The sequence below is a fragment of the Chaetodon auriga genome, chromosome 6 (genome assembly GCF_051107435.1).
Source record: "Chaetodon auriga isolate fChaAug3 chromosome 6, fChaAug3.hap1, whole genome shotgun sequence".
NCBI lineage: Eukaryota > Metazoa > Chordata > Actinopteri > Chaetodontiformes > Chaetodontidae > Chaetodon > Chaetodon auriga.
The window spans coordinates 19,698,192-19,725,151 of NC_135079.1; the positions used below are offsets into that span (position 1 = coordinate 19,698,192).

The 26,960-nt window shown below is 42.8% G+C and overlaps 1 protein-coding gene and 1 non-coding gene across 2 annotated transcripts in view; one reads left to right on the plus strand and one right to left on the minus strand.

The window, feature by feature from the left end:
* The window catches only part of lrp5 (low density lipoprotein receptor-related protein 5), a 63,486-nt gene extending 40,774 nt beyond the window's left edge, over positions 1 to 22,712 (plus strand). The window contains exons 12-29 of the mRNA XM_076733066.1: positions 4,378 to 4,594; positions 4,712 to 4,865; positions 5,413 to 5,548; positions 5,716 to 5,960; positions 6,911 to 7,095; positions 9,349 to 9,497; positions 9,727 to 9,904; positions 11,451 to 11,647; positions 12,339 to 12,544; positions 12,728 to 12,918; positions 15,515 to 15,724; positions 15,853 to 15,978; positions 16,600 to 16,836; positions 17,040 to 17,150; positions 17,252 to 17,491; positions 17,582 to 17,724; positions 17,963 to 18,060; positions 18,553 to 22,712. Coding sequence (XP_076589181.1) covers positions 4,378 to 4,594; positions 4,712 to 4,865; positions 5,413 to 5,548; positions 5,716 to 5,960; positions 6,911 to 7,095; positions 9,349 to 9,497; positions 9,727 to 9,904; positions 11,451 to 11,647; positions 12,339 to 12,544; positions 12,728 to 12,918; positions 15,515 to 15,724; positions 15,853 to 15,978; positions 16,600 to 16,836; positions 17,040 to 17,150; positions 17,252 to 17,491; positions 17,582 to 17,724; positions 17,963 to 18,060; positions 18,553 to 18,877 — 3,348 coding nt within the window. The 3' untranslated portion in view covers positions 18,878 to 22,712. The remainder of the gene's footprint in view (positions 1 to 4,377; positions 4,595 to 4,711; positions 4,866 to 5,412; positions 5,549 to 5,715; positions 5,961 to 6,910; positions 7,096 to 9,348; positions 9,498 to 9,726; positions 9,905 to 11,450; positions 11,648 to 12,338; positions 12,545 to 12,727; positions 12,919 to 15,514; positions 15,725 to 15,852; positions 15,979 to 16,599; positions 16,837 to 17,039; positions 17,151 to 17,251; positions 17,492 to 17,581; positions 17,725 to 17,962; positions 18,061 to 18,552) is intronic.
* A 1,078-nt stretch (positions 22,713 to 23,790) lies between these two features.
* trnap-ugg (transfer RNA proline (anticodon UGG)) lies at positions 23,791 to 23,862 on the minus strand. Its single transcript has one exon. It is a non-coding gene; the product is annotated as a tRNA-Pro (tRNA).
* Positions 23,863 to 26,960: the final 3,098 nt, after the last annotated feature.

Below are 26,960 nucleotides of genomic sequence, written 5' to 3' on the forward strand. Positions count from 1 at the left end.
GGGTTAAGTCTCCAGGAAATGAATTTAAGGTTATGTAATGTCCCCAAAGGTGATGGAAGCGTGATTGTGTGTGTGTGTGTGTGTGTGTGTGTGTGTGTGTGTGTGTGAACAGAGGAGTCAGTGTCTGTAGGCATCCATGCATTACTGTGACTTTCTCTCTCCTTTTTTTTGTTTCTCTTTCTCTAGTCCCCTGCTCTCTTCTTAAACTGCTCATTTTGGTACGCTCACATGTTCCTTTCTCTTCCACTGTCTCGTCTAGTATTATTGAACTATATTACAAACTACATACAAATAGAGAGAAAAGTAACAGTTGCAAATGTGCATCAAAATATACACAAGTGCAAATGAGCTTCACAAACTATATATATATATAGAGATGAAAGAAATAAATATATTATCGAGTGCAAATGAAAGCAGTCCTGAGGTTTTATGTGCCACCTTGTGATGCCTTGCTGCTGTGCCACTGATTGAAGCAGTTTCTGTTGGCCACAAGACACAGTGTGACATCACACTGTGCACACTTACAAATGGAGGGCTTCTTGCAGAGGACGCAGTACTGCAACAAGGTGCCGTGATGCTTTTTTTCTGCCGTCTCCCAGTTTCCTTCTCATGAACTTTGCAGGTGGCAGTGTCTCCACCAAAGACTTGGTGTCATTTGTCTTGTGTCCGTCCATTTCACACACATCAGTTCCTGCTCTCTGATCCATCGGATGCATCATCAGTGTATTTGTTTTAGGTGCATTCCTGCATGAGGCCTGAAACATACCCCATTCCACAACACTCTCAGCATACAAATCACTGAAAAGCTTTGGGCTGATGTTGAAATGATCAACAAACAAATGACAACTTCTCCCTGAGAATGAAACTGCCCTGAAATGAAACAGCTCTTTACTGTGTAAATGGCAAAATCACTGGTCTACCCTGTTGCTGGAGTCTGAAAGCACTAAAAGCTTCACATCCGACTTAGTTGGCCTGGTCTTCATGTACTGTCTCAGTCCAGTTTTGGCTTTCATGGCACCCATCAATTTGCTTCCTGGGCTGCCATAATGCCTTGCATGCCTGTTTTATGGTGGCGTAAAGTGGCTGGGGATGGGGACAGTGGCCAGTGCATCCCCTCTCTCAAGAAAAGATACAGATATAAATGTGTCCAAATTTCTTTTCTGTCATTTATTGCTTTGTTTTCTCCACTGCGTTTTGTCATCTTACCTCATACTCACACACACAGACACACATGGATTTGCAACTTTGGAGGGCTGTCCTTACGTTCATATTGGCCAAATATTAGATGACTCAAATGATGATGATTAAAATCAGAAAGTGTTCAGTCAATTAAAAGATGTGAGTCTGGGTTTATACATATTATATAGGATGAACAGCTTGGCAGCGTCGGTACATGTACTGCCTGAGAGGTGAGCTGTGGTGGATTAAGACTTAATTTGGTTTCATAATAACTGACATGAAGGCCTCAAGTAAAGTATTATTTGTTTGGAAACAGGGACCACAGTGGAAGAATCAGAAATTATATAAATGGGAACAAACTGCAATTTGGAAAACATGTTGAAAGACACTGCCGCACTCCTGTACGCAGCAGCACCCACAGCCCTCCAGGCTACAGCAGTGTGGTAACACATTATCACAATGTCACAGTCTGGTGGTTGTTCTAACATGGTGATATTATCTGAACAGTCATACTTCTCAAAACAAAAGTAAAATGACTTGCAAACATTATCCTTGGTATTTAGTTTATCAGGTTTTAAATACTTTGTAATGGTTCAGTTCCCAGCAAGTCATCCAAAGGTCACCTCTGCTCTTGTGGTGAATATTTCTGATGTGGAAACCCACTGTGGATGATTCAAAGCAGCAGATATGTTTCTGTCTCTGTTTTTCGTGGATGTAGCTTGGTACCTAGTTAGCCCCTTTTCTTAATCCCACCAACAAAGGTCAACAAAGGAGCAGCTGTCAGTGAGCCCAACAACAGACCCATTTGAATTGCTGAATAAACTGGAGATTTAGGCAGTGATTTAGAAGTCTGAAACCATGCTGGTTTTAGAGAAAGATATTATCATGCTGCATTGCGTTGCCAGAGCCCTGTGCGCAATGTTAGCGTCAGTCTGACCATGGCCTTGTACCCTCAAGTCTAGTACTAGTGCTGCATGACCCAGACCACAGTAAGAAAAGAAAATACATGAACAGCTGTTACATTTCATAAACTGGCCTGTGATTTCACCATTTGTGGGAATCTGTGAGTTTGAACATGGAAAAATAGCCTGTTTAGCATCTTAATCCTGGCTCACTCAGACCAATAGATCCCACCAGCTGCAGGCTCACTTGTATACACTGTACTGCACTCAACAATTCCCAAGCATTCAGTTTTTATTTATCAGTTTGTCATACACATATAGTGTTGCAAACTCTCCAACAGAATTCTTCCCATTTGTGAAATCTCTGGCATGGCACACTGAAGAACCGAAGGCAGCGTGTGACACACACACTCGCTAACGCACACCCTCGCGCAGGCTGCAGATGACTGTAGTGTGTCTAAAATAAAAGCATGTGTCTATTTCAGTCGACGCAGTCCAGTAATAGCACAGGCGGTGAGGAGGAGGGCTGGACCCGAGTTCTAATTGCAGCCTTGTCAATTGCAGCTCTCACTTTCCGCCCGTAGAAATGCGTACACACACACACACACACACACACACACACACACACACGCACACACACACACACACACACACACACACAGAGCAGGGGATTTGTTGGCAGGGGTGCCTGTATCAGTTTTCAACAGCCTAGTAATAGATGCCTTGTAACTGATATGCACACACACACACACACACACACATACGCAGAATACAGAAACAGGTTTTGAGAAACTGGGTGTTGTACATGTGTATTAGTGTTGTGCGTTTCACTGAGTTTTGCCTGTGATTTTGCAATCTGTGTGTCAGCAGGGAACTTTCACTCTCACAGAATGTGGCCTCTTCGTCTGTTACTGTCAGCTGTGATTAAACAAGAATCTCAAAACTGTGTACATTTTCCTGGAAGACCGAACACCAGTCTTCCTTGTCTTTCCACTGTACTTTACAAATCAGGACTTTCAGATATATGTCATTGAAAAGCGACAGCTGGAGCAACAACGCTGTGTCATTTCACTGTGACTGTCACTGCTATGTGCTATGTTTGTGTTGTCAGAGTGGTTGTTTTCTTTATCTTCTTGTGATTTAGATGTGTAATAGGTAACAGGTTCGCGGATAACAGCCGTTTTCTCAGGAAGGGCAGAAAAGAGCTAAATGTCAGCACAGTCTTGGTCCTCTTGATGTTCCATTCAGATTGAATGGGTGGTTAAATTTGTCTATTGAAAATATTTAAAAGCATACGTTGCCCAATTTCGAGTAGGTTGTTTCTTATTTTACCATTTTAATTGTACTTAATACTCCAACTTATTTTAGTTCTTACTCACACACTGCTTTAATCTGCTCAACCGAATGACATCATCCAAGTGTGCTTCCAAGCTTTTACAAAGCAAAGGTGTTCTCTCTCTCTCTCTCTCTCTCTCTCTCTCTCTCTCTCTCTCTCTCTCTCTCTCTCTCTCTCTCTCTCTCTCTCTCTGCAGAGCAATTGCAAAATGGGTCACCAGAATATGCTTTTTTTATATCATGGTGGCCCACTCAAATAAACTGAAACACTGTAGCTCCCAATTTTCACCAACATTTCACCTTACTAAAAAAAGACCAGGCCCACTTCCTCCACCGTGGGCTTCTTGTGATTGTAGTTGAACTTGAGCCGGTCATCACGGTAACTCTCTGGTGGCAAAGACGGGAATATGTCGACGTTGAAATGGGTGGAAGTCCTTTTTAAAATCACTTTTCACCTGGTGTTTCCATTATTTTGTCATGCTCTGTAGATGTCAGTTATTTCTGGACACATAACTTCCTGTGAACATCCCCGTTTTCTGCCTTTTGTCTCATCAGTCAGTATCTCCCTTCATCCTGTTTCCTCCAGCTCCTCTCTTTCCTTTCCACCACTTTCCCAGCCTCTTTACCCTCAACCTTGCTATCATATGTGCTCTTATATGACTCTCTTGATGGAAATGGACCACTCCCCTGGGAGGTCAAAGGTCAGGGTCAGCTATAGAATAGCAACTATGAGTTGGTCGATTTGACATATTGCTCAAGGACACTTCAGTGAAGTTGTCATCACATTCTTTTGGACATTGTTTTACCTTTGTAGGTTAATGTTTTATTCTCCACACAACTATTATATTTTACCATAGCTGGCAGGTTACATGTAAAATGTAAGGCTGAGTTTTTAACCTGCACTCTAGCTGAAGAAAAGCCCTGAAGGTTTCTCTGTGTCCTCTGTCTGCTCCCATCTCAGGTGATCAATGTGGACGGCAGTAACAGGCAGACTCTCCTGGATGACAAGCTGCCTCATATCTTTGGTTTTACTCTGCTGGGTGATTACATCTACTGGACTGACTGGCAGAGACGCAGCATTGAGAGGGTCCACAAAGCCACGGCAGTACGAGAGATCATCATCGATCAGCTGCCAGATTTAATGGGGCTGAAGGCCACTAAAGTGACAGAGACGTACGGTAAGGAGAACGGGTTTCCAGGTGATTTTGTAACAGGTCAGCTGTACAACGTGCTGATCAATAATGAAAGTACTTGTAGAATGCAGTGTGACATAGATGTTAAACCTCTGTGTCTAGGTACAAATGGCTGTGCAGTGAACAACGGGGGATGCAGCCATCTGTGTTTCTGGTGCCGGCAGGCTGTCAGCTGTGCCTGTCCCATGGGGATGGAGCTCCTTTCAGACCTCCAGACCTGTGTGGTGCCGGAGGCCTTCCTGTTCTTCACCAACAGGTACTCCTACCTGTCAACCTGCAGTAGAGCTAAAAAGACCTGCTCACCTTTCTGCTGTTCCTGTTCACGGCTTCTAGCGCACATTCCATTCATGTTGTCCATATACGTTCAGAAAATTTAAGCTAAAAACAAATGACAAGTTCTCCTCACGTTTCAGACTTTCTAAAAGCAGAAAGTCCACAGAGTGATTGAAGTTTCATGATAGCTAACTGCCACTATGAACAACAGTAAGACAAAAGAGTGAAGAATACTGAATGACCTCTTTCTCTTTCTTTAATTCTTTCAATGTCTCTGTCTGGACTTAGTTTCACTCCCATTTTGATTTGGTCTTGACTCAATCTCAAAAACACTCGAGCTTCGACTTGGACTCTCCACCTCAGTTAAAGTGGTCTTTATTACAGCCCTGCCTTTTTATTACTCATACAGGAATAAATGGGTGTGAAAAATGGAAAAATGAGTGTTGATGAGGTTAACTTGCACTGAATTGGCAAAAATGAAAGCAGCTGTGTATTAAAAAAAACATTGTTTCATGCTGTTTTTTCCACAGGGACAACATCAGGAGCATCTCTTTGGGTACCAACAGCAACGATGTGGCCATTCCTCTGACTGGAGTTAAAGAGGCCTCGGCTCTCGACTTTGATGTGTCTGAAAGAAGAATATACTGGACAGACATACAGGCGAAGGTGAGCTGGGCTGCAGAAATTGACTGAAGTTTGAGTTTGAATTTGAATTTAAAGTTCAATACAAACAGTTGTATTTACGAAATGGCATTTAAAGCTGCAGTAGGTGACTTGTATAAATTAATGCTTTGTCATATTTGCTAAAACTGTCCCTATGCCCTTTGTCTCAGACGATCAGCAGAGCATACATGAATGGCAGCTCCGTAGAACATGTCATCGAGTTCGGACTAGACTACCCAGAAGGCATGGCAGTCGACTGGATGGGTCGTAACATCTACTGGGCTGATACAGGCACTAACCGTATCGAGGTGGCCCGGCTGGACGGCCAGTACCGGCAGGTTCTGGTCTGTAAGGATCTGGACAACCCGCGTTCACTGGACAACCCACGGTCACTCGCACTGGACCCAGCCAATGGGTAAGAATGGGAACTATGCCTTTTTTAAATAACTGCATGGCATATAACTTGTGCAACATCTACAACCTTGTCAATTGACTTCCCTCATGTATTCTTTCATTGCTCTTAATTTTCCACCTCCAACACGGACAGTGTTGTGTGAGATACAGTATATGGCATAACAAAGCTGCAGCTGCAAACAGCTGAACAGTTAATGAGAACAGTTTGTGGAGCAGCCTTAAGGAAGTGATTCACTATCGGACACCTGTTTTACACTGGAGGTCCACGTGTCTCAAGGGTATGAGCTGGTGCCAGTGACTTCATGTAGCGTGTCTCTTCACTCCATCTGAGGTAGTGAGAGTGTAGCAATGTCATTGTGTTGGTATGTTGGTACAACAGCCAGCATCCCGCCTCTTTTCCCCTATAACCTCCAGCTGACAGAGGGATGATTCTATTAAACCTGTTTGTTAACAAAGCCAACATTTCACTGTTCATCTTTAGCCAAACCACCCCGAGACACTCCGATCTGCCTCTGTGTGAATCTGTGTACGTGTGTGTCAGTCTTTGCGTGTGTGTGTTTGTATGACTTTGTATGAGTACCTGTGCCAGCGTGTCAAATTCCCTAACACATGTCACTCACTGGGTGATGTCCTGATGATGTCATGGCCCAGAGCTGTCAACACGCTTTCCTGGAGGCATCTGATGTCATTTTATGATCACATACCATGCTCACACATTAATAAAGATAATAAAAGCAAAGTTGTCTTCTGTTGAACTTAACAAAACAAAAGTTACAAAGTGGAAACAGGTGCCCCTCCTGGAATAGATGATCCAATTCTATTAGAATATTCTGTGAGAAAAAAATGATCATACTGAAACTACCTCAACCACTGTTTGAGAAGTATGTAGCATACAGAGATCAGTACAGTACATACAGTGTCACAGGCTGAAATAGTGTTTTGTCTCCACAGCTACATGTACTGGACAGAGTGGGGTGGGCGACCTCGTATAGCCAGAGCGTACATGGATGGTAGCACCATCACGACCCTGGTGGATAAAGTGGGCCGGGCCAATGGGCTGACCATTGACTATGTGGACCATCGACTCTACTGGACTGACTTGGACACATGCATGATTGAAAGCACCAACATGCAAGGTTTGGACACACACATCAGCACTCTGTCAACCAGGCAGTTACCATGCACGCACAACACAATGTAGATGTAACATTTACACCTAAATAATAACTTTAAACATTCCTTTCATGTGTTTTTTGTGTTTAAAGCCAATCTAAGTTGTTCTTGCACCACTAAATTCTGCTCCTCCTCATCACCCCCATGCTATTTTTCATTTGCAGCAGCTCCAACATGGGGAAAACACATTTACAGACTGAAGTTTTCTCCCTCTAGATTGTCAAGTGACCAGAGAAAACACTAGAATTCAAAATCTACAGTTAGTGCTTTGAACCTTTTCTATCAAATCACCAACTTGTCCAACTTGAAAACTTGGATACTTGCATGCCATATGGCTTCTGTCAAAGATAGGTACAACGTCTATTTTTTTGGCAACACGCACAGAAATGCGAGGTTGATGATTAATATATTTATCTACATGTTGCTACCTAGGTGGAGCAGAGTACTCCAGTTTGTAATCCCACAGTGTACTTTTGCCCAGCAGCTGAAAGCAAGACATGGGAACTTCTTGGTTGTTGAGGAGCTGCAGTGTTTATTCATGGGCAAACCGTAACCTACACTGTACATCAGGCCAGCTCTCAATTGTCGCTCTCTGTTGCTGAGCCACACACACACACACACACACACTGTGCACACACACTCTGCCCTATTTCTGTTGATGGAAAAATAGATCAGGAATATTCACACATATCAAAGGAAAACCACACACTGCACAGCAAATTTGGCTGCTCCCTCGCTGCTTGATGCTTTGAAATTTGTGGGCAAGATGGGAGCCGGTATAGACAATCGCGTCAGTGTTGCCGTCGTCATGATGTGACTGTTGCGGTCTAGACATGAGGCAAGTCATCTAGTGAGGAATGTCTTACTCTTTGTCAATGATAAAATCAATGAGATACAGTCCAAAATTGTGGCTCCCTGATTCTTTCATTGATGCCACCTGCCCCAACCATGTTATTTTATGTTAAGATTTATGCCACGCTCTCTGAATGAGCTTATGATCACTGTGGTGCACCTCAAACTCCCCTCGAGCCTTGTAGATATAATGCTTTCTAAATTTCTCTGTGAAGTAATGGATGTGACTGCCCCTCGGTTGCTCTCAGTGTTTAACAGTTCTTTATCCTCTGGCTGCGTCCCAGAATATTTGAAAACTGTTTGTGTGCAACCACTCATTAAAAAAATCCAGCCTCAATCCATCAGAATGCAGCAATTACAGACCAATTTCAAAATTACCTTTTTTTTGCAAAAGTCTTTAAGAAGAGTGTCTCCACTACAGCCCCTCAAAACACTGAGACAAAACAACACTTATGAAAAAATTCACTTAGGTTTTAGACAGCATCTCTGGGTCGCAGGTCTATGCTGAGACTAATTTTATTCTCACTTTATGTTCCCTCTTGGCCACATTATACATAGGCATGAAATTTCTGTTACTGGTACTGATGGCACACAGCTGTGTTACCTAATAAAGACAGAGACTTTAAACCTCTCCAGTCTTACAAATTGTCCAGCAGATATTAAATTTTCTCAAACTGAAATACTGACCTACACCCAGACCTCCATCACCCACTTGTGAGATCATGAGGAGAGGGACAAAATGAATAAATTAGACTCTTTCTTTCTTAAACATATTGATTTTTATTGCTGAATAGAGAGAATTTTTCTGAACTTGAAACTGCATCTCATGGTCTGCTAAGTGAATCTAGACTAAAGATTACTTAATGGTTTAATGGCAATATATGATACATCCAGTGGAAATCCATTCATCAAATCAATGATGTAGTTGGCAGTACTGGTTTAGACACCCAGCAAGGAATGCAGGATATTGCCACAGTGTCTCTATTTGTTTGTTTTTCTTTGCCAGACTAGTCTCTAAAACTAGTGGCTGGATTGGCATGAGCTTTTCTGTTCACACTTTCCGGCCAAAGGAGAGTGGATTAATACAAAATGTATTAATTACGGAACTGTATGAGCTTTGCTTTAGTGCCACCATCAGCCCAACTCTCGATCGTCATTTGAGTGACTCCTGACTCCAAAGTTGTAAATTTGCACTCCCATGCTCTAAATTTCATACTGCCATCTATATCTGAAACTATTAACAAAATCAGTCATTCTTAGAAATGTTTTTGCACATAGTGGATGCTTTGCTTGGTGTTGGCATGACGACATTGCTGTACTTGATGACAAGATGAAGTTGTATTGATGTTGTCGATCTTCTGCAGGTCTTCAGAGGGAGATCATAGTAGACGACCTCCCTCACCCCTTTGGTCTGACTCAGTACCGGGATTTTATCTACTGGACCGATTTTAACCTGCGAAGTATTGAACGGGCAGACAAACGCAGCGGACTCAACCGTACTGTGGTGCTGCAGGTAGGCAACCAGTTTAATTTATGGGTCAATTGTCAGCAAATTCAGTAACCCAAATGTTTGATTTTACTGTTGGTGCTCCCTTTCATTAAATTTCGGGGAGACGCTTAATACCTTGACAGGGGGCATTTTTGCTTTTAAAATGATCACTAAAAATATCAGACAGTCACAATGCTGTATTTTCAGTCCAGAGATGCTGACTGTTACCACTGTTACATCACTGTGTCTTCAGGGCCAGCTGGAGCTGATGCTGGACATCCTGGTGTTCCACTCCTCCCGTCAGGAGGGTACCAACGAGTGCTCACATAACAACGGCAACTGTGCCCACCTTTGCCTCGCCACACCTGCTGGTGCCCAGTGCCGCTGTGCCTCCCACTACACTTTGAACACTGATGGACGAAACTGTAGCTGTAAGTACAGAACTGCTGGGATTCAGAGAGAAACACAAGTATGTGTGGGAAGGGAAGGCCACTGGCTTCAATCCCAAGACTGGCTGTAAAGACAAATGAGAAACATCCCTGCCTTTAATAACTCTAGTTGAGGTGTCCTTGAACAGTAAAATAACAGTTAAATAATAATGTAAGATATTGCTTTAGCAAAGCTAGTTTAAAAACTTAAGAATAGAAATAGAAGGTTAGTCCCAGGTTAGCACTGTTGGAATTGGATAGCAGAATATCAGCTGAACAAAATCACAGTTAAAACCTAATCAGTCCAATCACTGAGGAGACTGCCGAGGGCCCAAAGGAAAAATGGCCTCCCAAAATATTTGGATTTGCATATCTTGGAAATAATGTAATGAATGGAAAGAGTATTGCTGTTGAAAAGGAGAAAGTGAGAGCAGTATGTGAATATGACATGATTCTGTTGTGGTACTGCTGGAGTTCAAGTAACATGAAGGAGGCATTGAGTTTGTTGAGATGATTGAAAGAGGAACAGAGTAGAAAACAAAATACTTACTAGAACATGATCAAATACATTTATAAAGAAAAAAGGGGAAAAAAGAATAAAAGCATGTCTCTTAAAGAAGCCTGTTTCAAATAAAGGCACGCTTCTGTCTGCAGTGGCGAAAATAAAGACCCCTGTTTCAGGATTTATAGTACAGTTGCTTCAGTGGAGCTTCACACTGACCAGCAGTAGAAGACTGTGGTCGAACACAACCCAAGCACATCTATACAAGAAGCTTCAGTGCTGTTATTTTTAATATCAATGAGAATACATAGATTTGGCAGCACTTCTTCCCTCTCCCTATTAAAACAGTACAGGTTCAGGTGCTTTAAAAAGCTCAGGTCCAGGTACTTACAACAGTTCACTGCTGAGTTGCAAAACATCAACCTTGAGATGGAGTGAAATTTGTATCTATATGAGTAATTGTGTGTTTGCCCTCTGATGGACATGGCCCCATGTTTAAAGGGTTTCCCTGCCTTTCTGCTTAAATGCAGCCTTATTTGGGAGTAAAAAAACAAATGGAACAGAAATGACTGAAGTAAGTTAAAAGGATTAACCTCAGTTGACTTTTTGTGAAAATATGCACACACACACACACACACACACACACACACACACACTCACACTCACGTTGAAATCCAGCATACTTTTGTTGTTTCCAAAGAGGCCCTCCACACTTTCTCAGCTCTGGGGACCATCATACAGAGCGTTTTCAGCTGTTCTGATGTCATGCTGTGTGTGTGTGTGTGTGTGTGTGTGTGTGTGTGCGTGCGTGTGTGTGTGTGTGTGTGTGTGTGTGTGTGTGTGTGTGTGTGTGTGTGTGTGTGTGTGTGTGTTAAGGCATGGTGTTCTGGGTTTTGACCCTGTGTATTTGTCTTTATATTTCACAATATGCATTGAGTAAACTCCAGCCTTCCTTTAGTGAGAAAGAACACTGTGTCCGCTCAGTGTGCTCACTCTTTCTCCATTCCTTCATCCATCACCCTCTCCTTCTTGCTTTTCTGTCTGCAGCTCCCTCTAGTTTCCTGCTCTTCAGTCAGAAGGCCAGTATCAGCAGGATGGTTTTGGGAGAGCAGAGTCCGGACATCATCCTGCCCATCCACGTCCTGAGGAACGTCCGAGCTGTCAGCTATGACCCGCTGGACCAGCTGGTCTACTGGCTGGATGGACGACAGAACATACGAAGGGCCAGAGATGATGGAGCCCTGGTAAATCTCTGAAACCTGAAACATACACTGACAGTATATGAGACCTATAAGGATACTAATGGATGGTAGTGGATGCCAAATGTTAGACAGGATCCTCAACAAGAATTGTACGCATGTACTATACTTGATTTTCATCCAAATTTTCAAATGTGTGAATGAAAGAAGGTAACATGTTGAGCCTTTAATAGTGGGACAGCCCTGTAAACCTGCAATGATGTCTTAGTCTTAAAATGCAGACTTTGATGGAGGAAGCCTCTAAATTGGGACACAGCTGGAGTTTGACACTTTTAGTCAGTAATTTTAGTATCCACAGCAAACAAATAAACTGAGAGATGGAAACTCCAAATATAAGAAAAATAACTCAGGCCCAGTGAAACAAGTTTCACTCCCACTTTAAATGGAGTTTCGGCAAAAAACATCCCACATCACAATGATGTGAATAAATAAATAAACGGGCAACATATTGCAATTGAAATTGGCTTCATTTGCTCTGTGAGTACCCTCCACCCTATCACAATAGAGACTAAAATCAGCCATGAGGATTATCCTAACCTATGCAGCTTCATAGAAAGATGAACACTGCGGCTGTATGCTCATTGATAAATCTACTGTGGTAGTGAGACAGAGAGCAGTTTGTAAAGCTTCACATGAGATTGACTAAAACTCGTGGCCTTGCTGTGTTTGCCTCCAGTCTTCCATGATAGTGAGCAGCAGTGTTCAACCAGTGGACAACCAGCTTCATGACCTGAGCCTGGACCCCTACAGCCGCCACATTTACTGGACCTGTGAGACAACCAACACCATCAACGTCCAGAGGATGGACGGACACACCGTGGGCGTGGTCCTGAAGGACGACACTGATAAGCCACGGGCCATCGTGGTCAACGCGGAGAAAGGGTGAGCTCGTTTTCATTTTGGTGGCTGCAGCTGGTTCCACAAAATAAATCCTTGGTTACATTAAGATAAGTTGTATTATATGTATGAGCTGTGTAACTGTGAACTAACTGGGATATCCCAGTGACACAGTGAACACAGGCAGTTGTAATGTCCTATATAAACTTGTCTGTGTCCCCTCTGCAGGTACATGTATTTCACCACAGTGCAGGAGCGCTCAGCAAAGATCGAAGGAGCCAGTCTGGATGGGACAGAGAGAGAGTCTCTGTTCACCACTGGTCTGATCAGACCAGTAGCTCTGGCTCTGGACAATAAACTAGGAAAACTGTTCTGGGTTGACGCTGACCTCAAACGCATTGAGAGCAGTGACCTGACAGGTAAGTTACCATACACAGAAATAACTCAAATAAAGACATGGAATAAATATTACGTTAGTGCCCAATTTAAGGAAATGAAAGCCTTGTCTCTGTGGTTGGAGAAATCAGGTGATAGTTAAACAGAGCGTTGATTGTAAAACAACTTGAATTTACGTTCTAGCTCCTTTTCTTCCCTGATTGTTCCCTGTCCTCAAGATCATTGACTCCCAGGACTTATTTATAACCACATGCAGCCAACCACATGCAGCCAAAACATGACCAAAAACAGACATTTACTGAAGCCATTCCACACACAGATTGATATTATATTTGTTGAACTGAGACCAAAGAACACAGGCCGAGACAGATACTGCAGCACCGTTTTGTCTTTTTTTGGTCTGATGGGTTGAGCCAACTCCAAACAGCCATTTTTCATATTCAGAAGCAAATTGACTATTGGTGATGGGTGCGATAAGTTAAGAATGCCTGTTGCTTTTCTAGCCACTGATAAGTACAGTGTATGGGTTAAAAAAAATATTTCAGTCCTGACCTTTGCAAACAACCTTCATATTTCTAGTTATATATATATATATAATATAATATAGCATGTGATATACCAGCATTGTGTCAGTTTAGACAAAAGAAGAAAGTTTCTGCAAGGTAACCCATCCTTTAATAATGGCCAATCATTATAAGCCCACAAGCCTGAGGAGTGAGAGCGATTGAAACGTGGAGCATAAAGATGGATACTCAAACAGCTGCTCTCCATCAAGAAGCAGCCTCCTTCCTTCAAGAGTTACACACTGCCGTTAGCGCTCTACAGCCTGCTGGCTCGCAAAATACCAAGCGTACTGATGACCCAGAGCAAGTGGGAGAGAGAGAGAGATTTGAAAACGAATGTGTTTGCCTTTGAGAGTTCTTTGTCTAAGTGTGAGGATCTGTGGGGACTGGGAGTGGGTGGAACTCGTTGGTTCAGTGGTGCAACTGGGTGATTGGGTAACTTGATACTAAGCTGTCAACTCGAGTTGAGCAGCTCTCAAACAGGTTGGGTTCTTCTTAACAAGCCCCCAGGAAAAGCACTGGGCCATGAGGTTAATATGACATAGTGGTCAAACTGTGTAATTACAACTTCCTGGTCAGACAGACTCTAGAGAATTCCTGGATAACCCTATTACCTAAGATTAATTAAAAAGTGTTAACATGTGTATGCAAAGTGTCCAGGTCCAGATGGTTTTCCTTAAAAAAATCTTCAGTCATATTAGAAATTTTCTCCAAAACTGAGTCCCTTACTTAAAGCTGTATTTGATGTTAGCTTAGATTCATGAAGCCTCCCTCCAATCCTCCATCAGGCGTCAGTATCCTTACTTTTGAAAAACGGCAAGGATCCTCTGAATTGCTCCTCCTACCATCCGATAAGACACTGCTGGCTCGCCGCCTGGAGTCTGTCTTGTCCACTATTATTTCCTCAGAGAGAACGTTGTGTTTTTAATGTCAAGCATGTATTTAATATCTGTTGGACTTCATCTTCGTCACAGCATGCAGACAGTCATCTGTCCTTGGACACTGAAAAGGCCTTTGATCGTGTTGAATGGGGTACCTGTTTATATTCTCTGGCAGTCTGGCTTCAAGGACTGTGGTTGTGTACCTTGCCTGTGGCCCCATTTGGGACATGACAGGGGTGCGTTATCTCCATTGCTTTTTTCATTGGTTATGGAGCCCCTGGCAACTGCAATTTGGCACTGTACAGATATTAAGGGGATTTTTAGAGCAAACCAGAAACACAAAATCTCATTATATGTACACAATGTCCTTCTCTATGTGTCTGATCTTCCCTCGTCCATCCCACATATCCTCAACACTCAAAGAATTTGGTTGATTTTCGGGATATAAACTTCTTGATAAAAGTGAGCTTACTGATTGCCACTGCTACCAGCCACATTCCTTTCCATTCTCTGCTGTTTAAAATAACATATTACAAACTGAGTTATCTTGCTATATTTTCTTATAGAATCACACTCTCATCTCCAAAAGGCCAATTTTACTCCACTCCTGGATTGTACCCAGCAGGATCTTACTCACTGGTCCACTGTGCCCTTATCACTGGACAAAGTAACACAATTAAAATGAACATTCGTCCAAAGTTCTTATATTTATGCTTTTGTATTCCAAGCTTCACCTCAAATGACTTCTTTAAAAAGCCTGGCAGCCTTATTTCATTATTGATTTGGGATATTAAAACAGCTCTGGAAATAATTTTTACAAGGGCAAAGATGCATGGTGGAAGGGCTTTACCGAACTTTCAAACATGTTACTGGGCAGCAAATATCAAAAGCCTATTGTAACTTGCGCCCATTTGCAGCCAACATCTGTTCCTGGCCTAGCTCATAGCCGATTCATTTGATTAGTGGTTTAGAAAGGAAGTTATGGGGCTGTTGTAAATGATTTAAGGACATATTTATGTCCTTAAATCACATTTGCTGTACCACCTCATAATTTATTCCATTACTTACAAATTAGACACTTTATACAAAGTCAGTTTACTCAATTTCCTTCCTTGCCTCAAAAACCTTCTCTTGACTCTTTTAATATTCTTATGAAACCATTCTGTCTCTCCCAGGAGCCAATCGCATCGTCCTCCAGGACTCCAACATTCTCCAGCCAATGGGACTGACAGTTCTGGGAGATCACCTGTACTGGATCGACCGGCAGCAGCAGATGATAGAGCGGGTGGACAAACTGACTGGAGATGGACGCACACGCATACAGGGACGGATATCATACCTGACCTCCATCCACGCTGTGGAAGAGATGGATCCACATGAGTTTGGTATGGACCTCTGTTACTGCCATACGCACATGAAGAGTAGCTCTTTGCAACAGGTTATATTAGTAGAGCTTTGTTGCGGTAGTGGTTTGTGTTTGCCTTTTTTAGTAACGACAGTTTCATTTCTCCAGCATCACACCCTTGTTCCCGTGACAACGGGGGCTGTTCTCACATCTGCATTGCTAAGGGCGATGGCACACCTCGCTGCTCCTGTCCGATGCACCTGGTGTTACTGCAGGACCTGCTGCACTGTGGAGGTGAACATAAAACCACACCAACAGGATTATGGTGCAGTCAGACTTAAAGTCATTTCTATGAGTAACAGGGCCAGACCTGAAACGAACCCCCCCTCCTCCTTTGGTTTGCACAGGGTTCAACCTGATTAAACTTTGGCACATGAAATCACTTGGCTCTCCAGTGTACTCCTGGTTTTATAGTTTTATAAATCCATGATGACATACCAGAAGCAGCAGAGAAGAAGGATTGCTGTGTGGCTGTAGTGAGTGTAAGGACACTGACAGAGGTTACTGTAATGATAAAACGCTGTGTTAATTAACAACTTTGTGGACTGCTTTTGTTAGCATGCTAGCCAAGCTAGCTCCCAGTGTTTATCTTTACAGCCCAGCCCACTATTTCCTGTCCCCACTGACTTTGGCCACAGGATGCTAATACATTTCATCAGGCAGATATCAGTCTGACTATGCCAGGATCTTCACGCACTGAAGGCTGTAATCTCTCCTGACATTCAGTGGTCACTCCTTTCATCTACATTCAATGTTAAATGTGTCACTGCTTCTCACTCTTTTTCTTTTTCTCCTCTTGCTCTCTTCCTCCTCCACACTGTGAACGCATGTTGCCTCCTCCTCTCTCTCTCTCAGAGCCTCCCACCTGCTCCACAGAGCAGTTCACCTGCTCCACAGGGGAGATCGACTGTATTCCTATGGCCTGGCGCTGTGACGGCTTCCCTGAATGTGACGACAGCAGTGATGAGGAGAACTGCCCCGTTTGCTCAGCTTTCCAGTTCCAGTGTGATAAAGGAGGCTGCATTGATGCCCAAAGGCGCTGCAATGGTGAACCTGATTGTGCTGATCACTCTGACGAGCAGGACTGCGAAAGTAGGTTTAAACTCACTTACTTGGCATTTATTTTATTTATTTGTTAAATTAATTTAACATTTGAACACACAATTAGCTCAGATAATGCAGCTTCACTGCAAATTACGCATGATCTGATATCTCAAGAATGTGCCAAGCATGTTGTCATACAAAACCTTGTCATTAGTAAGAAACTGACACGGTTGTTTCTTGCTCTCCTCCAGTCATCTGCCCTCCTAACCAGTTTCGCTGTGGTGACAACCAGTGTATCACCAAGAAACAACAGTGTGACAATTACTCTGACTGTCCCGATGGATCAGACGAGCTCGCCTGTGGTAAAAACAATGAAAACGCTCGTCCACACGTCATGTTTCCGCTTAAGTCCTTCCTTCAAAATTGTCACTGACTCTGCCTCCTTCTTTTCTTTTTCTTTTAGAGTATGTGTCTCCTCCCTCCAGTGGAATCCCTAATACTGGGCCGAACACCATCGGTCCAGTCATTGCCATCATCCTGCTTGTCTTCGTGATCGGGGGAGCCTATTTTGTCTGCCAGCGTGTCGTGTGTCGACGCTACAAGGGCCCCAGTGGGACTTTTCCTCATGAGTACATTAGTGGTACGCCCCATGTGCCCCTCAATTTCATCGCCCCTAGCAGCTCCCAGCATGGCACCTTCCAAGGTAAGATCGGACACACAGCAGAGGTGGTGCTAAACTTACTGCACTACTCATGTGTAATGGGGTTTGTAACACGTGAACTGCTGTGTGCAGGTATTTCCTGTGGAAAGTCCATTATGAGTTCAGTCAGCCTGATGGGCAGCAGCAGCAGTGGGGCTCCTCTCTATGACAGGAACCATGTGACTGGAGCCTCATCGAGCAGCTCATCATCTACCAAGGGAGCCTTCTACCCTCAGGTACACACACATATACACACACACGCGTTAGGTCTCCATCACTTTTTTTGGGACATTACATAGACTTACATTAATTTCCTGGAGACTTAACCATAACCATAACCATAACTACTACTTGCCTAGCCCTAACTCTTAATCTTACCCTAACTTTAACACACAGACACACGCAGTCTACATGCACACTGTTTGCTGTTTCCTCTCCACAGTTTGGTAACAGGCAGATATTTTCTGTTCATAGATCCTGAACCCTCCTCCGTCCCCAGCTACTGACCGCTCACTCTACAACACAGAGGTCTTCTATTCCTCCAACAGTCCATCCACCACCAGATCATACAGGTAACACACACTCACACAGTGTGGTGACACACACAGATGGACCATTTCCATCTCACCAGAAAATGTTGCAGGTTGCAGCTGCATCAAGAGTTGACTCTTCTGTTTGCTTTTTCTTGTCTTTTTCACATACAATACACTATCTATCTGGAAGTGAGGCCCATCAATGGCTAATGGATTGATGCTAACTATTATACTTCTTTTTCAGTCAAAAACATAAAAATAAAGGGAGTGACAATACGCAGCAAATTGTAACACAGTTAGCTAATTAGCTAGCTAGTTGTTGATATTTTGCCTTTTGCAAAGCGCATTGTAACAGTTTCAAATATTGATGGGAGGTATGTGGTTGAATTTGGTTTGTGGTTGAAAGACTAATACCAAGGAACCGTGTAGGTTCGTCTTCTTGGTGTGTAGTTGACAGAGCACTCACTGCTGTTGAGGAGACTTCCTGAACCTGAACCCTGATCTAAAGTAATTCTGTCTCCTCTCCATCAGACCCTACCACCCAGTCCGTGGTGCCGCCCCACCCACCACTCCCTGCAGCACTGACGTGTGCGACAGCGACTACACCCCCCACCACCCGCCGGCTGGGCTGGCATCGTCAGCGGGCCGCTGGAAGGCCGCGGGCCACGGCAGCCACGGCAAACACAACAAGTACTACATGGACCTTAACTCAGACTCGGACCCCTACCCTCCACCGCCCACCCCCCGCTCCCAGTACCTGTCAGCTGAGGAGAGCTGCCCCCCGTCCCCTTCCACCGAGCGTTCCTACTTCCACCTGTGCCCCCCTCCTCCCTCGCCCTGCACCGACTCCTCGTGACCCTCCAACAGCCCAGGAGCCCTGTGAGGAAGGAAGGGATGAAGTCCACTTGCTACAAGAACTGGCCTTGTCTGGCCCACTTTACCAGGGAAAAAAAACTCATGTGCCAACTTCCAGCCCTGACCGGCTCCCACGTGCTGCTTTATAACAGCTGGTTAGGCTCAAGTGCATTGCTCAAAGTCCCTACGTCCCACATCGGTCATTTCATCATTCCAGTCATCCTGGAGCTCTCCGGGTGACCATCATCTGATCAGCTGTATGTCTGTCCTCCACGTGTCCTGCTCTGACATTCACTAGGTCGTGGTGGGTGAAGGCCTGAGGCGCTGCTTGCCTTGCTGCAGGGCACAAAAAGGAGATGATGAGTGAATACATCCACTCTTGAATTTTCATTCCATCAGAATAAGGAAACTTCCTTTGCTGGGCCACCTCTTGATCACAAAATTTCAAGACTTCCATCTGTCCAAATATGCGCCTAAATCCTCACCTCATGATGCTCCTGCCCTCCCCTAAACTCTTCAGCAAGTGCAGTTAACTCACTGACTGAGAGAGGTACCAGTCGGTGCTTTTGTTGTAAGAAAACTGAAATGAGTCCAGTGCCACAAATCATTAAGATTGAAGCCAAGGCATGGACCGCCACTCGGCTGACCCCGCTCAGCTTCTCACCGTTTGTCTTCTCCTTCCTCACAGCGAACAGACCAGCGGCAGGACTGTATATAGTTTTAAAATAATATGAACAAAAAGAAATCAGAGAGGAAATTATTTTACTATTTTATTCACGTTGGCTGATCCACCACACTCCAGACAACAAAGGACAGATCGTTGAGTGGATGTATGAATGAATGAATGACAGACAGATGAATGACTGGACAGCTGTTTACACGAGCACGTCTGAATGTTTCGCTTGATGTAGGAAATTAGATTTGCAGGAGTGACTGAAGTGTGAATGACTGAGTGTATGGATGCAATATATGGAGTCAGGTCTCAGTGTTAATGAACGCAAACAGAAGCATTTAGGTTTCACCTTTACATGTAAATGACTCTCTCCACAGAAATATTTTTCAATGCACACAAAAAATAGTTGTTATTTATAAATGTAATAATAATTAAGAATTCATTTCTGATGCACACACAAATATTTCTTGTTTTGAATGAATTCAGCAGAAATCCACAAATATATGGATTTAAAAGTATTTGCAGACTGTACAGTGCTATTTGATCACATTAACGAGTGATACCAATCTACGCTTACGTGATTGGCTGAAATGGAAGGAGCCATCTGATTGGCCACAGATAATTCCTGGTTGAAAAAGTGCATTTGTGAATTGAGCCACCTCAGGAGAGTCTCAAAAGCCCACAGACAAATGCAGCTAAGTCCACAAATGAGAAGCAGTGTGTGAATGCAGTGTAACAACAGTCTGTGTATAACTGCTGCAACATCCAAATATGATTTGATGAAAATTGCAAATACTTTTAAAAACATGTATTTATGGATCTATTTAAAACAAGAAATATTTGCGTGTGCATCAGAAATCTATGTGTGAACCTTATTTTTTTATATGTGGATTTGTTTTGCTCTTATATTCGACAATGACTATTTCTGAGTGCATCTGTGAATCCTTCTGTGTGCATTCGTTAATAGGGGCTGATCTGACTCCATCACAATAGGGCCAAGATCAAAAGTGTGAAATCTTCTGTGCATTGTTTTGGAATGATGTCCCTCTCATTTCAAACTGAACAATGTCGTCGAACACGGGGGCCTTTTGAAGTGGTGGGGCTTTCCCCAATCAACAAAGACAAATCTGCCAGCAGTCCCCTTTTCTGTCCCATGAAATCACCACCTGACAACAACATACCAAATGAATATCTACATGTAAAGCTATTGTACATATGTGTAATGAAGTCAGTGATTGAGTTGTGAGAAATGAATGCTTTCCATTGTGAATCTGAACCTCTTTCACCACATTTACTTTACCCTCATCGTCCCGTTTACCAAAAGTATGTTTGCTGCTATTGTGTACATACTATATCACTTACTATGACTTATAATTACACAGAACGCCCAAAATTACCACTCTGATACTGATACTAGATCATGAAGCTATTTTACAGTTAATAACAAATTATTCTTATAGCGACCTTTGTTATTCGTATTTCTGTTTGTGTGTAGATCATTATCTTTGTTTCTGTGTCAGTCGCCATGTCTGGTTTGAAGGAGTCTTTTTGGAAATGTTGAAAGAGTTCCCACTGACGCACGTTATTCAGAGCTGTGCCAGAAATCAGCTGAAGGTCTCATGATTCTTCAGATGTATCTCCCCCCCATCTCTCCCTGAGAACTCTTCTGTGTGTTTCTGTAGCCTCTTCCTTCACACCTCCACACTCCCAGCCAATCACTGCGTAGAGTGGGCTTGAAAAGGTGTTTCAGACACTGTTAGACAGTCCGTCAAGCACTTGGTATGAAGAATGCTGAGGCCTTGAGTTGTGCAGTTGCTCACCTCCAGTATGGACTTGAAGATATCCTGCAGTGACTTCAAGGCGAGCATGATTCCGATTTTTTGCCCTGCCTTTGATCTCATCTTTTGCAAGATATCGGAACATCCGCAGGAAAGATTTCTATGAAATCTTCCGTGGATGGTCATGGTCCCCTGAGGCTGACTCCCAAGGACTTTGACGACCCCCTGACCTTTGCTCTTTAGATCCAGCTAGCTCATAATTCAGTCCAAACTAGAGTTATATATGTAACTGTATCAATTCTGGATGAGAACAAGTCACAGCACCAGATTTTTGCTTGGTCTGGAGGACGCAACACAAAGCACAACTGTCGCAATTAAAACTATAGACTGGAACTAGAATCAACTGGCAGCACAATACAGTTACTGTACTTATTTTAATGTAATTAATATAATTTTCTAATTCTAGGTGCTTTTAGTGTTAAGTGAATCTTCACAATATCGACTGTAGGGACAAACTTTAGTACCAGTTCTCACTACCATTAAGGCTTTAAGAAAATCAAAGTCATCAGCTTGACGTTTCCAACACTTGGATAACGAAGGAGTGCACTGAACACCGCAGCATGTAGGGGGCGCTATCTGGGTTTTAGGACTTTTTTCCAATATGAGTGCTGATGCAGCATGTTTTCCTTATTAGTTTCCTACCTCTGTGGTCTGCTTAGATAAAACAAAAACTCAGTAATTCTCATCAGATTCTTCTTCTTCTCTCCAGCAATATAAATCATCCTAACATTTTTTTGGTGAAAGAGAACACGTCAAGCTTCCTCTTCTTCCTCTTTCTTGCCAGCAAAGTTGAAAGAGAGGGACATTTTTGTTGTCTGCTGCTCCCGTCCTCCAAGAGCTAAGCAAACGTGAATGCAGCCATGAATTAATGAGTGCGTCTCTTCCAGACCAATCACTGATGGACACTGAGCCGTTAGGAGCTTCATCTGTGTTAGCCCAGTCAGAGAACATTGCAGTTTCCTGATAGGGAAGTATGCCAGCACTTTTGGAGATGGGGAACTCCTGGAACTTGCATCAATCTTGTTGCTGTTGCCTGATAAAGCTAACTCCTGCCAGGTGACATTGCAGCTGATGTCAGGTGACTGGCTGGAGGTGGATTTCCAGATAACAGCTTAAGTAGCGTCTGTGTGTGTAAGTGGGAACTCTCTGAGCAGCACAACTCATTTTGTAAAGGGCTGTAGGGCCTGCCTCAAACCACTGTGTCAGTACAACTCCTTGAAACCCTGTATTTGTTGTCTCAGCTAAAAATGCTTTGTGTAATTTACACTTGTGACATTTTTTGTATCAAAAGCATTTTTATATAATAAAGGTTCTATTTTAAGGAATGTCGTGTCTGTTAGCTTTGAGTTGAAGGTCTGTGAATGTGGAGGGTTTTCTTGTTTCCTGTGCAAAGGGATATGCACTGAACTCCAGCAGTAATAGTTACATCAGTAGTACTCACGGTGAGACAAGATCTAGTAGTTGCAGTATTTTGACTACCAGTCTATGGTAAGTAACAGCAATGGAAGCCGTAAGCTTATCACTGCGGACATTTGCAGGAAAATACAGGTGGAAATAATAATAATATTAATGATGAAAAGCCATGGCTGTAAACCAGCATGCACAATACCAGAACTGGCACACCTAAACCGAAATGGAACACAGCTGCTCTGTTCCTGCTGTAGACCATTAACATGCCATAGTAAGAAAAATAATAGCTGCATTCCATTTAGGACACTCATAGGAACACTTGTAGTAATGATCAGGAGGAGCAGCTCCTGAGGACGGAGGTCAAGTATTTGCTCCTCCACTCATCATTCTTTACTTTTGTTAATCCATTTACTTTTACTTTTGCCTGAAACTTGAAAAGCATCTATAGTCTGTTTTTGTTTCTTATGATATTTGAAATTCAAGCAGATCTGAATGTGATTCATATTAGAGGCTTATAAATGAGTGATGCTGTTACTGAAATTTCAGATGGAAAATGATGTTATGGTTCACTTTTGAGGAAGTTCTTCCATCTTTCTTTTTATTAATTATCATTAAATTGTCTTCTGTGCTAACTTTGCTCAATGAATTGAATTCATTGTATTTGTAAGGCCTCGACACATAGTGTGCAAAATGATCAAAAGTAGCAACAAAAGTGTTTCTTGGTCAAATTAAATTCTGCTGTAGAAAACTTGGTAGGTATTTACGGATCCTATAATGCAGCCATCATACAGTGAGAGCTAATAAATAAATAAATAAATAAAAGTGTTGATTTGTACACTGTTTATGTGTCCAGAGATGTCTATTTCTGTGTAAACACATTCAGAGAAACAAAAAGCCGCTGTTACATGCCTGTACGTGTACACGTACGTGGCTGATGAAGCGAATTCTAACCCTGAAAAGAAACAGTCAGTAGACAAGACAAGAAAAGGAAGTGGGCTCGTCCGGGATTTGAACCCGGGACCTCTCGCACCCAAAGCGAGAATCATACCCCTAGACCAACGAGCCGCTGCGGAAAACAGTATCAACAGAAAGTTCTTGACTCATCTCCTTTCACCGTAGCCTGATATAGTTCTTGATGTGAGGTTGACATCTAGTGGTAGGACAAACTTATCACACTATATTGATTTCAGCTCGTATGATTTTTGTCGACGTTAAGTACACCTGTGCTTTCATATGACATGGCACGTCAAAATGTCGGCTATTAATAAGCTTATGAATTACAGATGCAGTCAGTTCAGTTAGATTTAGCATTGTCTGCACTGGGATCAGATTTACAGTATGTATCTTTCTTCTGGAAAACATCAGGCTTACACAAACAATACTATAAATGAAAAAGGCATCTTCACAAGCAAGTGCTCCTGTTTGTCTTTTGTAGATTCAGTGTCCCTAAGGTGATTACAGCTTTTCCAAACACATTTACTTTGGAATATTATATCTGTTTTAAGTTCATTCTTGTTCCTGTCATGAGCTCTAACCGAAGCACGTTCAGGGAAAAAAGGCCCTCACCTGCACCTGAAGCTTCCACAGCATTTTGAATTTGTACTTCACTTTAATGTGAGCTCAGCTTCTCATACAGCGCAGTGCAATTGTCTGTTGTTAAAGGTGATTTCAATCATCGGAGGCGTGTTGGAGCTGTGTAAAGCACACTCCGAACCAGAGAGGGAGACACACACCAGCCAGTGTTTGTAGGGCCTGTCACAGAGCTGCATTGTTCTGAGTCAGGGTGCCTATAATACTCTACTTTAGTATGGGTGATCACAGAGCCTAGTTTGATTTGGAGGGTGCAAACGCAGGAATGAACAAGGAGATGATTCCTGGAAGGATGTGAGAGAGGAAAAGACACAGAGACAATGAACACACATGACAAGTGTCAGCATATATGTCATCTTTCTTCACATCCTTCCATGTTCTTGGTATCATTTTTAAAAGGAGGTGTGCTATTTTCTTATAGCCAAGTCCATTCTCAGAGCTCGCCACCCAACTGGAATGTAGATCAACTGGTCTGAAAAATGTCATGTTGAGGTTCAGCTCTCTCCACGACAGTCTGGTCTTATCTGCGTGCCAGTGGATCAGCTAACTTCATTATCTCAGAGGCTGACAGGTTAGTTTAGCCTTATCACAGGTTCTCAGGTGTTTCCAGTTTGATCGGTCAACTTTGCTCTCTGTGCCGTCTGCTGCTCCCTCGGTGCCTTTGATTGCACCTCATGAATGACTTCTTACTTCTCATGGAAGATTAACAGGGCTGGTGGCAGTTCCACCTACAGCAGCCCACCACCACAGTCTTATCAGATACACTAGATCACCTCACCTTACAAGTCCAGCATCTGCCCAGTGTATACAATAAATGCAAATTCCAATAAAATCCTAGTCAGAAACATTTCAACCAGAGGACACTCATGACCGGAATGATGCCACTGCCATCCCTGTGAAGTGCTGTGGGGCCTGATATCAGTCCTTATGAGACTGCAAAGGAGAATGACCCCCCACTCACCTCCTGCTGAAGACTTTCCCAGGCATTTGAACCAGCAACGCTCTTGCTTCCTCTGTTCTCTCACCTCCGGGCTACTAGCAGCTCTCTGTGACTGTCGTCTTCTTTAAGGTGAGAGGGAATTTCCCAGTGACATTGTAAATCCATCCTCCTGGTGTCCAGCAGTAGTAGTGTGGCTCTCTAATGATCCCCTCAGGCCACAGCTGTGTGTGTGTGTGTGTGTGAACTGCACCTACAAAGATACACAGCTTTAGCTCTCTATGGTTCTTCTGTTCACTCTATTGTGTTTGGACCTCTGAAGCTAAAGGCCATTTCCATTTTCTACTAAAATAACCAAAGGTTTACTGCTATTGTCATCACATTTGACGCCGTTACATGATCTAGATACCTTCTATGCATGAACTAGTTGGATATTGTGTAGTATTATCTGGATATATAACATATTGTATTGTTTCGATCTGCTGCAGAATGCATGGCTTCCTGTTGTCAGCCGTGTGTTAGTTCTTGCCTGGGGCAGCAGTTGATGTCCTTAGGAAGAAAGCTGAAGAGGGTCTCGGGAATCACGCTACTGCAAAGTCTACAAACTACTAATCTGATTTGTCAAATATACATGTTCATGTCCCGTGTTCCATTCAAAAAGACACAAACCAACATCTTCAAACTCTTAGAGCATGTAGAATATATCCTGTAATATTTCTGCCTTCTATCTCTTAGAGTTTTGGCATTTTGTCATTCAGACAATCACACAGGACATTTTTACATTGCTTTCTCTTACGATATTAAAAAGACATGACGGCACATTTACAAAAAGAGCCACGATGAAGTAGTGAGTAAAAAATATTATTGATGAGGAGGAAGGCATCCACAGGCATGTGGACTGCAGTTTGGAGTATTTAAACTTCGTACACTCTCTGGGTAGCGTCCAATTTACATTAATAGATCAGACTTCAGCCACATCCTTTGGCAAATGTGAACAAGTACTCTTGTTAAACTCTGGGCATAATGGAAAACAAACAGGCGCGGTTCAGCACTAATCTGACTGTTAAACCCTGAAGTGGAGTGAGTTGAATCTGAACACACTTACGCCATCTTTTATTCTGATGCCATTGGTTTTTGTTTACAGTGAAATGAAAAGTCCTGCCTGAGTGCAGTGCAGTCGATGTTGCTTTCAGTCCACTGGGAGTCATCAAAGCCAAAGTCAAATCCTACTTTAAACTGCACAGAGACCAGTACATGTCACATGCTCTAAATGGGAATAAGTATGCCACTCTTTTTTTTGAGAGAGAGAACTTTATTAATTTAGTTAATATAATTAAAATAAAATAAACGGTAGAAGAAAAGAAAAAAGATTAAAAAGCAAGAAAGAAAACATACAGAAAATATACAATACAAGTTAATAGAGCTATACCATTCTCTGCTGCTGCCATGTGCTGTCACACTCATTTTAATCTTGACTTGTCAGTGTGTTTCTGTAATGTTACTCATCTCAGGAGAGCTTCAGGTCTTTGCAAGTTGGTCACAATTTCTAAACCATGGCTGCCTGGAATGTAAATGTATGTAAAGGTTTTGATGATTTTGATTTGTTTTAAATTAGCTAATGCATGAATCTACAATT